The 12,660-nt window shown below is 34.9% G+C and overlaps 2 protein-coding genes, 1 long non-coding RNA gene and 1 pseudogene across 4 annotated transcripts; all 4 read right to left on the bottom strand.

Moving 5' to 3' along the window:
* Positions 1-794: 794 nt before the first annotated feature.
* On the bottom strand, positions 795-2,185 carry LOC108831184 (autophagy-related protein 8f). Of its 2 annotated transcripts, XM_018604743.2 has the most exons (6): positions 2,037-2,170; positions 1,763-1,814; positions 1,602-1,657; positions 1,413-1,465; positions 1,191-1,309; positions 795-1,096 (listed from the first exon to the last, which is right to left on the bottom strand). In XM_018604743.2, the coding sequence occupies exons 2-6, from the start codon at positions 1,797-1,799 to the stop codon at positions 996-998; spliced, it is 366 nt and encodes a 121-aa protein (XP_018460245.1). In that variant the 5' UTR covers positions 1,800-1,814; positions 2,037-2,170; the 3' UTR covers positions 795-995. The 2 variants fall into 2 exon arrangements, with proteins under 2 accessions (XP_018460245.1, XP_056856272.1); XM_057000292.1 differs by having other exon boundaries at positions 1,602-1,814; positions 2,037-2,185.
* A 1,565-nt stretch (positions 2,186-3,750) lies between these two features.
* LOC130505689 (uncharacterized) lies at positions 3,751-4,821 on the bottom strand. Its single transcript, XR_008941771.1, has 3 exons — positions 4,515-4,821; positions 4,190-4,311; positions 3,751-4,089 (listed from the first exon to the last, which is right to left on the bottom strand). It is a non-coding gene; the product is annotated as an uncharacterized LOC130505689 (long non-coding RNA).
* Positions 4,822-5,665: 844 nt separating this feature from the next.
* Positions 5,666-6,536, bottom strand: LOC130505690 (uncharacterized; annotated as a pseudogene).
* Positions 6,537-9,075: 2,539 nt separating this feature from the next.
* LOC108831186 (putative 57 kDa heat shock protein) lies at positions 9,076-10,674 on the bottom strand. Its single transcript, XM_018604747.2, has 5 exons — positions 10,422-10,674; positions 9,983-10,318; positions 9,788-9,820; positions 9,655-9,705; positions 9,076-9,569 (listed from the first exon to the last, which is right to left on the bottom strand). The coding sequence occupies exons 1-5, from the start codon at positions 10,456-10,458 to the stop codon at positions 9,244-9,246; spliced, it is 783 nt and encodes a 260-aa protein (XP_018460249.1). The 5' UTR covers positions 10,459-10,674; the 3' UTR covers positions 9,076-9,243.
* Between the last annotated feature and the right edge of the window lie 1,986 nt (positions 10,675-12,660).

Below are 12,660 nucleotides of genomic sequence, written 5' to 3'. Positions count from 1 at the left end.
ATAATAGAGAGAGAGTAGGTGGGGGTGGGGGGGGGGGCCTTCACTATCTTAACATGCTCTTGTTCTTCTTTTACCTTCTCTCTTGTCTACGTATCAATCCTATGTATAATGGGTGTCTTGATCAGCGAAACCTTTTGCTTACTTGAAAGTCCTCTTGGGGGTCAATATCTCATTTTTCCTTCTTCCATTTACTAATAAGCTATTCTTCCTCCACTAACCCATCACTATTGTATCCAACTATTACAATTCAACTGTAGTTTAACTCACATCACTCTCTCTCCTATGTCCTAGTCGACGAGGACAAATTGGCAATCATCTTCTTATCAGAGGACACTATGAACATATACTAATGTTAACATCAACGTTATCAGTTACTAGGAATGTCTTTGGACTTAAATACTTAGTATTGCGTATGCTATTATGAGTCTCCCACTATTATGAGTCTCTCATGATTCATTAGGTTCATAGTTAAATGTATATCTTAGCTAAAACTTATGACAAGTTAAAACGAAGAGACAACAAGATCAGTATTGAAAGTGTTAAGAAATACAGCATGGTCCGACCGTCACCTCATCTCTCCCATTCAACGACAATGTGGGTCCCTTTTCTCTACATCACCACCGGCACTCGGTACCCCGTGTTCGCCACGTGGCACAATTCCTTGTGCTGCGGTTCCCTTCTCTGTGCCTATGTAACTACCATGTGCCATCATGTGATGCTGACTAACAGAGTGAAAGACATAAAAAAAAAACAGTCAAGTTGGGATGACGGTTCATAGAAAGCATGTTTTCAGATTATTTGAAGAAACTAAAATATATTATTATTAGAGCATAGTTTATATACATTATTTCATGTTTTCTGTACACATCAACGCCCAATCGAACGTCCTTAGGGAAGTACATAGGCTGATTGCTTGCTTAAATAACTAATAAGAAGATGATATGCGAAGTACAGAAAGAAGGTAGAATGAAATTATCCAGCAAGAGAGAGAGCTTCTACGGAGATCCATATCCAAATGTGTTCTCCCCGCTGTAAGTGACATAGAGGAACCCATCCTCCTCCTTTTTATCTTCGTACACTGCAGACATCAACGCACCTGCATAAGTGTTATCAAACATCAGTGTCTTCTTTTGCTTGTTTTAAAAAGATGATGATCATAAGCAGACATATATTTTCTGTTTTATTTTTACCTGTTGGAGGAAGAACATTGTCGACAAATATAAAGATAGCCTTCTCTGCGCTCAGTTTGATTCTTTTGCGAATCACATACACAAATTGCCCTACTGTCAAATCCGCCGGGACTAGGTATCTACCCAATAATTAAAAAAAAAAAAAGCTTAGTTTGTCAATCTCACAAGTGTATATTGAGATTTTGATTGATATTGATTTACAATAATAGTATGCCTACTTACTTTTTCTTGTCGATGGTTGGTATATCACTCTTCTCAGCCTTCTCAACAATCACCTGGATCCCACAAACATATACAAATTGTGTGACAAATCATCACTCTCAACCTGAGAGTCTCAAGTGTCATTTAGCTCTTAACAAATATGAATCATGGATGCTAATCACAGGTATGAGAAAAACTGTGAACTCTCACCGGAATCCTATCTGGATACTTCTCTCTAATCCGAGCAGCCTCTGCGCTTCTCTTCTCTGAACGTTCCAAAAAAAAAAAAAACAGGATCATCATTAGATCAAAAAGCAAAGGGTTTTGAGAATAAAACACGAAAACAAAGACAAAGGGTCCGAACCACAAACCTAGGTCATGCTCTTGCTTGAACGTGCTTTTTGCCATTACTTCTTCCACACCCTACAGATACATCAAGAAGCCAATCAGACAAACCATCGAAACAACCGATCATGTCTCTTACTTACGCCATAGTTTATATAGTTTCAGCAACTATAATCTAACATCCCCATCAATCAAGAAAACCCTTTTTTTGTCTCAGACATAGTGACTCTCCTAAAGCTTAACATAACTCGTACTTAAATCGATTGATCGACGAAGTACGAGATCATCGTGATAATTTACCTGTTGATTACAAAGACCGAAAGCTTTTCTTCGATCAAAACACACAACTCTCTCGTTGAAGAAGATGGACAAATAAAACAAACCTACGAAAGTTCTGCGGCAAATAGATTGAATACAGATGGAACACCGTAGTTTCTAGACTCCTCTGCTGACGTGCGTCATGATTAAAGAATCGATGAAAATCGGACGGTATATATTAGTTGTGATAGTGGAGGAGAAAATCATAACCGTCACGCTTACTGGCGATGTACGAGGGGGGGCTGTGCACGTTATTACTGCCTCCGAAAAAAATAATAAAGGATAAAGAAGAACCGCATATGACGGGATCACGTTTCCTGCATATGATATGACATATTTACCCCTCGTAACTGCAGGTTAGATTCAGAGTAACGGAAGGGTAGCAATGGAGTTGTCAAGTCGCTTTTAGTCTCTTTCACTTTTGAGGTCCAGTTTGATAATTATAACGGGCCTTGGGGTCCGATTGTTTGTAACTTTAGAGACTTTCACTGTTTGTTTTTGTTATTCTTTTCTCTTTTACATCATTATATTAGATACTAGAGTAGACCCGCCCTACGGGCGGGATTTGATGTATTTTTGTTTAAAATATACTTTTTGGAAGTGTTTATGTGTTTGTATTTGGATTTATCGATCTTATGAATGTTCTTAGTTTTTAAAAATTTTGTTCAAGATAAAGTGGTTGATGTCGGACCAAATGAAAGAGTAATTTATTCTAGTGTGAGTGAGTTCGAGAGATAGTGAGATTAATTATGCAATAGATTAGGAAAGAATGTTAATGATATATACAGTAAAAACTCTATAAATTAGTAATGTTGAGACTTTGATATTTTATTAATTTATAGAGTTATTAATCTACAAAAAAAATTCTTATTTTGATTTTCTATTTGAAGATATATTTCCTAAAATAAGAACATATTTGATTTTAATGTCTATATATTAACTAACATTTTGAAATTTTACACTTATATTAGTTTTACTATATTATTTGGTGTATAATAATAATGATATGTTTCATAGAACTTAAATATGTTTTACCTATTTTTACTAAATCTCATTAAAATATATTAAATGTTAAGAAAATATAAAAATAATTTATTGTAGATATAAAATAAATAATATAACGGTTGGTTTGTACTTATATAAAATATACATACATATAAATTATTAACTTATAATTTTAATGAGATCACATATTTATGTAAGATTTTTTGAAAAATATTATCTTATTATTTTATCGATTTGTGTCTCGTATTTTGAATTGGTCCAACTTAAAACAAAAATAATAATTTATAATATTTATTAATTGATTGAGTATTAATTTATGGATTTTCTACTGTACTTGAAGTTTTTTTTTTAAATCTTTAAACCTGCTAATTTCTTCTTAAAATGTGAATCAATATAAAATTCTGTCAATATTAAAAATTTCTTTAGTAGATACGTGACTTAGAGCATGTTTATTGGGGGAACCAACTTAGAGGCTCTTAGTGTTTTTTTAGTATTAAAGTGAAGTGAAAATACTTTGTTAAGAGACTTTCAATTTTAGTGGTTTATTGGTAGTATCTTAATTTGTGATATCATTTTCTTAGGATTTTAAATGTTCTTGTGTTTGTGATAAAATGCTCAACAAACAATGATACTGAAGTTGAATAGCTCACCTTCTTCGTTACGTGATTACATATATATAATCTCGTAATACTACATAAAACAAAGGCTCTGATTAATATATCTTGAAAGGAGTGGTAACAGGTAAGGAATCAAAATGCTTGAACCACAATCGTCACACGCTTGTTTCTCTGCTAACAAATAAAAGGTTTCACACTGGAATCCCAAACTACAGGTCATTTTCTCAAAATGCGAATTATAGGTAATCGAAAAGAGAGAGAGAGAGAGAGAGAAATCTAAAAGCATCAACAACAGTTTTGCCAACGCAAGTGGCTCCACCTTCAACGAGAGTTGAAACAACAGGATATGTTGATGAAGCAGCTTCATGCGTCCAATTCCAATTAAGAGCGCCAAGAGCAGGGTGGCTCAAGAACTGCGAAAAGGAATCACAGATTACAAATTCCAATTAGAGACAACAACAAGTTTCAAAAAAACTCTGCAATTGAAAAACAGAACAAAGAATCTCCTCTTACAGCAGTGAGCCAGAAATCAGGGATCGCTTTGATGATATCGCCACGCTTGTCATAGACAGGCTTCCTTATACCGTTGTACTCTGCTCCACTTCCAACACTTCATCGCTCGTCGTCTCGTTTATCTAACCAAACAAAAGGATAGTGATTCAACAAGAGCGTAGAGCCTTTTCATATCATTGATGTGAAAAGCGACCAACTTTCAATTGAAAGACAAAACAACATACACAAAGACACTGACTTTAAAGCATGCTAAACCGAATCTCAATGTCAGCAGCAAACACATTAGATTTCGATGAAACACTAGAAATTGGATGCGATTGATTACCAGCTCAGTCATGCAAGAGAGAGCAGCGTAAGCGCCGTGTTTGGTCATGGCAGATCCTTTGAAAAGATGATCATCGACGCCTTTACCGTCGGAGGTATCATTCTCTCCGGAGAGAGGAGGATCCGAAACAGGAAGAACAGGCCGACCAGAGCCACCGAGGGAGAGATTCATCCGTCGAGGAGTCACGAAGTTTCGGAATCGAAACCGAGTGATTTCGTCCGCGAGAGAGAGGTTGAGATGAGAGAGAGAGACTTGAATGTGTGACGCGTGTCCTTAAACAACGCCTCTTCCTTCCCTTAGTTAAGCTACGTAACTTATGTTAAAAGGTATTTTTTTTTTTTTTAATCATAATGAGCTTAAGCGACCCTATTAAACAACGCCGATAAACATGCTCTTATTACCATTTAATATTTACTTGGTTGGTTCCTAGTGATTAAAAAATGGTTTATTTTATAAGAAGACCATGTCAACGCTTCATTCCGATTGAGATGGTTAAGTCTATCATAAATTAATTGAACGATGTGGCGGTGATAGTGTAATAATAGGCTTTGTGCGTTCTTTTATTAGATCATTTGGCTGTGTTAGTAGTTTGTAAACCCACTGTTTGGACAATGTAAGCTGGCTGTTCGATTAGGTAAATTTGTGAACGGGAAAAATGTTTTACTCGCAGTGAACATAACTATGTGTCTATTTTAAATTGTGCAGGCATATGAAGACACAGATGCAATTATTGTGTGCACGTCCAAGGTGGTTATGTTATGTGTGCCCGTCCATGGTGGTAACAGAGATTAGTATACTGCTGTTAGTTTACCGTAACAGAGTGAAATTTGAAATCAGGTAGGGGTGCATTTCATAGATTCTAAAATATTTCTATGTAAACTATACAAGTCACTACAGCTGCTTCTCATGTATCAAGAGAGGCGATGGCTCGCCGGAATCAACTTCTGGTCAAGGAGGGGCATGTCTACCCCATGAGCTCGCCACCTTTCTTCAAATTACAGACCTCCCAAAATTTCAACATTTGGACTTCGACGATGTCGTTACAGTAGCGGCTTTTAGATAGGCAATCAAAATGGAAGAAGCTGCCATCGCTGGTGAGTGATTCTCTTAGTATAAGAGGGAGCAAGAGACATGTAGCGAAGCGGACTCTCTTATTTGTAGGTATATATTCTCTAAAATAAAGGAAAGAGGGGTAGTCTTAAAAAAACACTATCATGTTGATTGACCAGAAACACTATCATGTTTTTTTTTTTTGAATAAATCATGTTTATAGATTGAAGAAACACTATCCTGCACATCTCGTCCTGCAAACAAACTAAGATTCTCATGTCATCCAGACAAAGCATTTTTCTTCACATCTTTTCCCTTGGCAAACCAACATTTCTCATTCTGCTGTGATTTAACAACTGATTAGCTCTTGTCACTTATCAAATAGTCCTCGGGTTTACTCCCTAAAAGATCCACTTTGGTAAGATCTCCGCTGCAACAAAATAATCATCAACACCGATTCCTCCTAGATTCATAGTATTTTATTATGTACTGATAGTCCATCAATGTTTTTTCTCTTACAGACCATTGTACATGCTGATCAAGAAACTTAGACAAAACAATTCCTTCTACTAAGGGTGCCTTAGCTCCTCTGCTTGATCCATTTGTTTCCTTTAGTGGCTCTACAGATAGAATCTTTTCATAAAGTCCCGTTCTTTACAAATTACAATAGCAAAAGAAAATAAACATAATGAAAAGTATTATGAGCAAAAACATTGTCTGAATGATGAGATTTAATGTTTTTAGCTATCATCTAAATTAAGAGAGCTAAGAAACCGTCTGTAGGCTGAAGTGAAGGTAAGCTTGGTTGGATCAGGAGGACTGAGAAACGTTAGTAGACGGAAGTTGAGAAAATCTTGATTGGATCAGGAAGATTTCGATTATCATTGCTGCTTGCCACAGAAAAACGCAGATGACTCGACCCCTCTCAGAATCTTTCCGGGTACGGATTGATTGAATGCAACCGTAAACCATTACGCCTTGATTGACCAGAGATGGTGGATTGATTTCAGGTTTAGGCCTAATTAAAAAAAGAGAGTCCAACAAATTTAAAGCAAACAAAGAAACCCAAAGTAAACAAAGTCGTAGAAGAAGAGTTTCAAGAGAAGCCACACGTCAGTTCCTAATGAAGCTATTTAATGGTGTATCGGTTTCCCGTTGATGGAGAATCTTGATTCACCGTCGCGTATCATCCCTCCTCTGTCGGTGTTGATACTGAGAAGGTCACACATGTTGGATTCCTCCGAGTGGCAGTGACTGCAGTCTCCACAATCTCTGGTGAAGATGGGAAGAACGTGATTTCCTGGTTGAAGCTCAGCCACTCCTACAACACTCTCCACAATGCTACACAACAACAGCAAAACAAAACTCAACTCTCTAAACCCTAACAGCGGAGACCAAAACTGAAAAAGAGAGATTTTCGATCCTGGTGGTGTAGTATTGAGCTCTCTTTGAAAGCCTTTAGTCAAAAAAGAAAGAAAGTATTGAGCTCTTTGATGAGTTCCTAGTTTCTACTGAAGGAGACATCGATTGTTGAATAGAAGGGTTGGTGAATAGTTGACCAAAGTCTAGATTCCACAATAACAGCAATCTAACCTCAATTGTGGAAGAAAATCTGTCGGACTTCAAATCGGAAAGAAAAAATTTGGATTTAGCCATTTTCGGAAAAAAAAATTATTTCGTTTGAATAGATTGATAAGATGGTTTGAGAGGAGGAATGCATAACTTTTTATACTCGCAGATACACCGACTCACTGATCTTAACCATGCATTGAAGACTTTGTTGGGGTTAATTCAATTAAATGGATTAAAGACGATGAAGGCATACCATTACAGACGTTTGAGAGATAAGGACGAAGATCAAAAGTCTGAAGAAAGACGAACTACAATTATTGGGCTATTGAGCTACTTCTATATCTAAAGTTAAACCCATCCGATTTTTTAGCCCAGAAGCACTTCAAAATGTATATGTAAAGAAAGATGCCCAACTCACGAGAATATCTAAGTTAATGAAACGGGGAGTATTGAGAGCACAGGACACATGTAGATACGTGAAACTTCGAATTGTTGACGTGTCTTGAGGAGAAGAGAGTAATGCTCTTCTTTATAGTATTAGATTAGATGATAATTAACTATATGTAACATATGCAATTTATGAATAGCTCCACGGATAAAAATTTCACGAAGAAACTCTTCTCGAAACACTGGATCGATAGACGATTATGCATGTACGGCATTCTCGATAGACATATCTCTCCATAGAAAAAGACCACAACAAATTGTTCCGATTACAGTATTATGGAACCTCCGATAAACTTCACATCCTACAATCTCCAAGAAATTGCATAACCTGTGATTCAAATCCGAAATCTAAATGTAGCTTTTAAACCTTAAACAGTAGGCTACAGTACTTTCACAAAATAGTAAAATTTTGTATTTGTGGTTTGGAAAGTAAAAAAGCTTTAGAAATAGCTAAAGCATGTATTTATGGTTTTGAAAAAATAAGTTATAAAGTTAGTTATTTTGGTTTTGAGATTTTTAAAGAAGGTTTAAAAACTTAGAAAACTTGAAATCTAATTGGTAAAAGATTGAATTTATAAACTTTAGAAATGAGTTAAAGCTTCTAAAGCCATCAAAGTTAAAATCCCAATTGGAATCTTTATATATTGAAAACTCATTAAAAATTGAGAAATTTGCCAAAATAGAACAAAAAAACACTATTTGTCTCTTTAACATAAAACCAACATAAGTTAGTCTTTTTAGTATAATGTTCGCTGAAAACACCAATCTAACGCTTACTTTATGAATTAAAAATTTTAAAACCCACTTTTATACATCATTTAAAAACAAAAATGAATCTCACCCAAAAAAAAACAAATTAAATCAAAATCTAATTAAAAAATCTGTTGGAAACAAAAAAAAAGGAAAAGATTCCCAAATCACTTTAAATTATTTTTAGTTTTTTTTATAATTATACAATTTTATATCAATTTTAACTTTCTACAATTTGATTTAATATATCTTAACTATAAGAAATAAATGAAAATCATCTATCTAAGATTATAATTTTAAATATACTCATAAATATTATTAAATATAATTTAAAATAAATGAAATTGTTTATTTTTTCAATCAATTTTAAAAAAAAAAATCAAAAAATAAAGGAAAATCGATTTTTATTTTATTTTTTGACAAGAAATTCATTGAAACATGTTTTAGGAAAATAAAATATTTTCAAACTAATATCAGAATATTTTGTAGTTGAATTTGCCATATTTTTGAAAATATGGTTATTCTTTTTCGTAGAATGTAGCTTTTACGCTATGTGGCGTATATATAATGTTGGGTTCGTGGGTCGACCGGCCCCGACTCGTCCACCCAGCTGCGGATTGAATTAATTTTTCGATTAAAAAATTTAACCAGTTTGACCTGTGAATAGAAAATTTTCAAGTAATGATCATGTACAACCAGTAAGCTGCTTTGGTAGCTTAAACTCCTATCAACTTGAAAGCAGCACAGTAAACTTTCTTTATTTGATCTGACGCAAGATCTTGTATTTTATTACAAGCAACGCATCCAAAGCTTTCTTATGGTCTAACTCATAAAAACGACATATCCCAAAATAAACGACATCATCCTCAAAGAAGAGGTCCGCACACAAACATTATAACATCATCAAAAATCAAGCGGGAGGAATGATTAAACGGATCACACCGTTCTTGCTGATTATTTTGATCTGACGAATAGGAATGTCAATAGGAGTGGAGAGCAAAGCCACTTCACCAGAGTAGAACCGGCCCCCTGAGTCGTAACTAACGGAAGGAGCGTCACCAGTCACCATCACTATCCCACTCTTGACGGAGACCGTGAACATCTCTTTGGGAACCCCCGGCATGTCTACACGAACGTATAGGCATCCGTTTACGAGCTGCTTGGACTCATAAGCCATCAAAGATCCTTGCTTCACCCATGGGTGTGGCTGCAATACCCGACCCGTTAACACCGGATCTGCTCTTACCACACAACAACAACAACAACAAATTAATATATATTTCCTTCACAACGACCAAAGTCCACGTAAGCATGTGATTACCATGTGGATCCGTGCCATTAGGAAATTTGTGAGAACCAGTCCAACAGTGATCTTTGACCACAAAGAAACAAAAAAAAACACATAAAGTTAGTCAAGAAAAAAAAAAGATAAATCAAGATTGAATAAATTATACCTTGTCCGGAATCTGGGACACCACCAATAAAAGCTGCATATATGTAAAAAACTTTATTGTTAGAAGAAAAAAATAAATTTTCATATATGTTTTTGAACACAAACAAATATTCATATAATTTTTTTTATACAAAGAATATTCATATAAATTTGAATATAAACTAGAGTAAAAGAAAATGTGGGGTTTGATAGTTACGTGGGCGTTGAGTTGAGATTTGAGTCTTGGAGAGGAGAAGCCTGAGAACACCATCTGACATGTGTGCCGCTACTGCCGTAACCTCGCAGCATTTGCAGACGAGACCTGTAGTGTAGAGGTAGTTCCGAGGGGAGGAGTCGTGTCTGTGCTCCTTTGGTGCGAGGGCGAAGACGGTGACAGCTTTCTTGGTCGAATCAACCACAACCTTCATGGCGTCTTCTGGAACGCCGGGTAAGTCCAACCGAATAAACATGTCACCGTTCTCCAACGTCTTCAACTCCTGAAACCCTTTTGGCCCGTTTGCTAGAAACTGGTTGTTGATAGCGTAAAACCCATCTGCTCCATCCATTATATAACACCAAAGAGGAATAAACATCCAGCGACCAATTTGAGGGAGAAATGAGAGATCTGAGCAGAGTATGGTTTGAGAGGATCTTACAGCGAGATGGAGGGATGGCACTGAGAGGGACGACCATGATTTCTCGACTGAGAGAGAAGTTTTCTGTGAGATTTTTAGAAGTTAGCAGCTAGTTAGTTAACTATGGTTTCTTGGCTGGGTTTTGGATCTTTATTGGAGAGGGAAGAGAAGGCAATGACAAGACAGGTGAAAACGACAAACTGTAAGAGAAACGTGTCCCTTGACGTACGATTTGTTATTGAGCGTGACCTCTCCTTTGAAAAAAGCAAGTTTCTTTATAGTGTTTATTAGCAGACAATTTTAATAAACACTAAATTTATCCGCGCGGATGTATATCTGAAGTAATTATATGTTTTTTCGTAGTTTTAAAAACATTGAGGTTATTGTTTCATATTTTATTGATTTTCCACAAATTTGTGTCTCTTGTTTATTTAGTTTAGTATACATTCTTAAACAAATAGGTTTTATTTTTCTTACAATGTATTTTTTTTTGTTTTTTGCTTGGTAAACTAAACATAAAGTGTATAATATAAGAACATGTTGTTTATTGATCTTGTATTTGCATAAATATAGGAATATATATCGTAATGTAATTTTTTATTTTGGAAAATAATAACTGCTTAGTCATGATTTTCAATTGAGTTGGTTTAGTAATGGTTTTAATTCTGCATATGATAATAGTATTTATAAAGTATGATCTTATTTTATGACATATAAAAACATGTAGATCAGACCAATGTGATATCGATACATTATTTGTATTCTTCAAGATTTTCAATTCTGTTTTGATTATAATGGCTTTTGATAATTCGATGTTTTGATTTTCTTCAGGTTATGAAAGTATTGAAATATTGATAGAAATGTCCATTATTGAAATGAAGGTTTTCTAAGTTTCTGTACGCAAAATGTGTATTATTAAATGGATATAAAGAAATTAAGGAAACTGGTTGAATGTGTTCAAGGAGAGATTTATTAATGGGTCTAATTTCGGTTAAGGTAGAAAAACAAAATCGTGAATCTCAGTTAGTTATAATGATCAAAACTCAGAGTTTAATACCAATGATATTCTATTGTAATTATTGTGCAAAACTAAGGGCTAAGTACTTTTTATACTTCAGTTTTAATAGTTTAGATTGCATCGTCAGGTTTTTGATTGAATTTGTTTTGTTTAGCGGTGATTTTTTTTTAACACTGGATTAATCATTGATCAAAAGGGGTGAAAACCCCAAAGAGGACTAGGCCTCTAACGTATTTGATTAATACAGTGATATTTTGGATTATCTGAAAGATTGTTTCTCTATATATAATTTAGATTAGCAAAGATAACATGTTGATTTATCTTCTTTCATCTTTTACCCTATTAAATATAAATCTCTCACATTTTCTAGCTTTGTTTCACGGAGTTTCTAAACAACTGCATAAATGGAAATCTAGATAATTTAGCACGCCAAAATGGGTAAACACTCATTTTCAATGACTTTCTGTTTTCTTGAAAAATTACATACAGTAATTGAGCACGCCAAAACGGGCCAAATATATTTTAACTTAACGGCCTTCATCAATGGCGAGGATTTCCAAATGAGACCCATGAATGACCCACTAATCTTTTAGATTTGGAGGGTTAGATTCACCAGACACGTGTTGTTTTGCAGTGAGGTTTTCTCAAATGCCACTGCTCTTAGCCTCTCAGTCTTGCTGATGAGTTATACATGAACAACAACATATGTAAAGATGTTATGCGTTCGAACAATTTTTTTCTAAATTATATTGTGTGAAGATGATAAAACTTCACCGAAGTTATGGTGAACATGATTCTTTGTTTGTTTAGGTTCATATTTTGTTGTATGATAAGCGTAAAGCACAAAGGGTAACGCGACCACATGCCCCCACATTTATGTGAACGTCACCAACGAAATCTGAGCTACAAAAAATACCCTTGTTCATCTTTTTTTTTTGTTTGAGAAAAAGGACATCTCATGTTTTTGTCCAGACAAACATAATTAACTCTTCTCCCTTCATTTTTTTCTTTTTAAATTACAGTTATGATGATGTCGTTCCGTCAGTGGATAAATGTTTATTTAACTCTGAAAGTCTAGTAAGTGTAAACATGCATGAACGTGATTTTAAAGATGGATCAGGGTTCAGGGATATTTCTGTAATAAATACGGAGTTACTAAAATGATGCCCACAAAAATGGTATTGTGTTTCTATTTCTTTGTCAAGAAAGAAACATAAATGGTTCGGTATTGGTGGTATAAAT

This window comes from Raphanus sativus, unplaced genomic scaffold, assembly GCF_000801105.2.
Source record: "Raphanus sativus cultivar WK10039 unplaced genomic scaffold, ASM80110v3 Scaffold2505, whole genome shotgun sequence".
Taxonomy (NCBI): domain Eukaryota; kingdom Viridiplantae; phylum Streptophyta; class Magnoliopsida; order Brassicales; family Brassicaceae; genus Raphanus; species Raphanus sativus.
The sequence above is the reverse complement of the archived record's forward strand: the minus strand, read 5'-3'. Positions and strand labels throughout refer to the sequence as shown.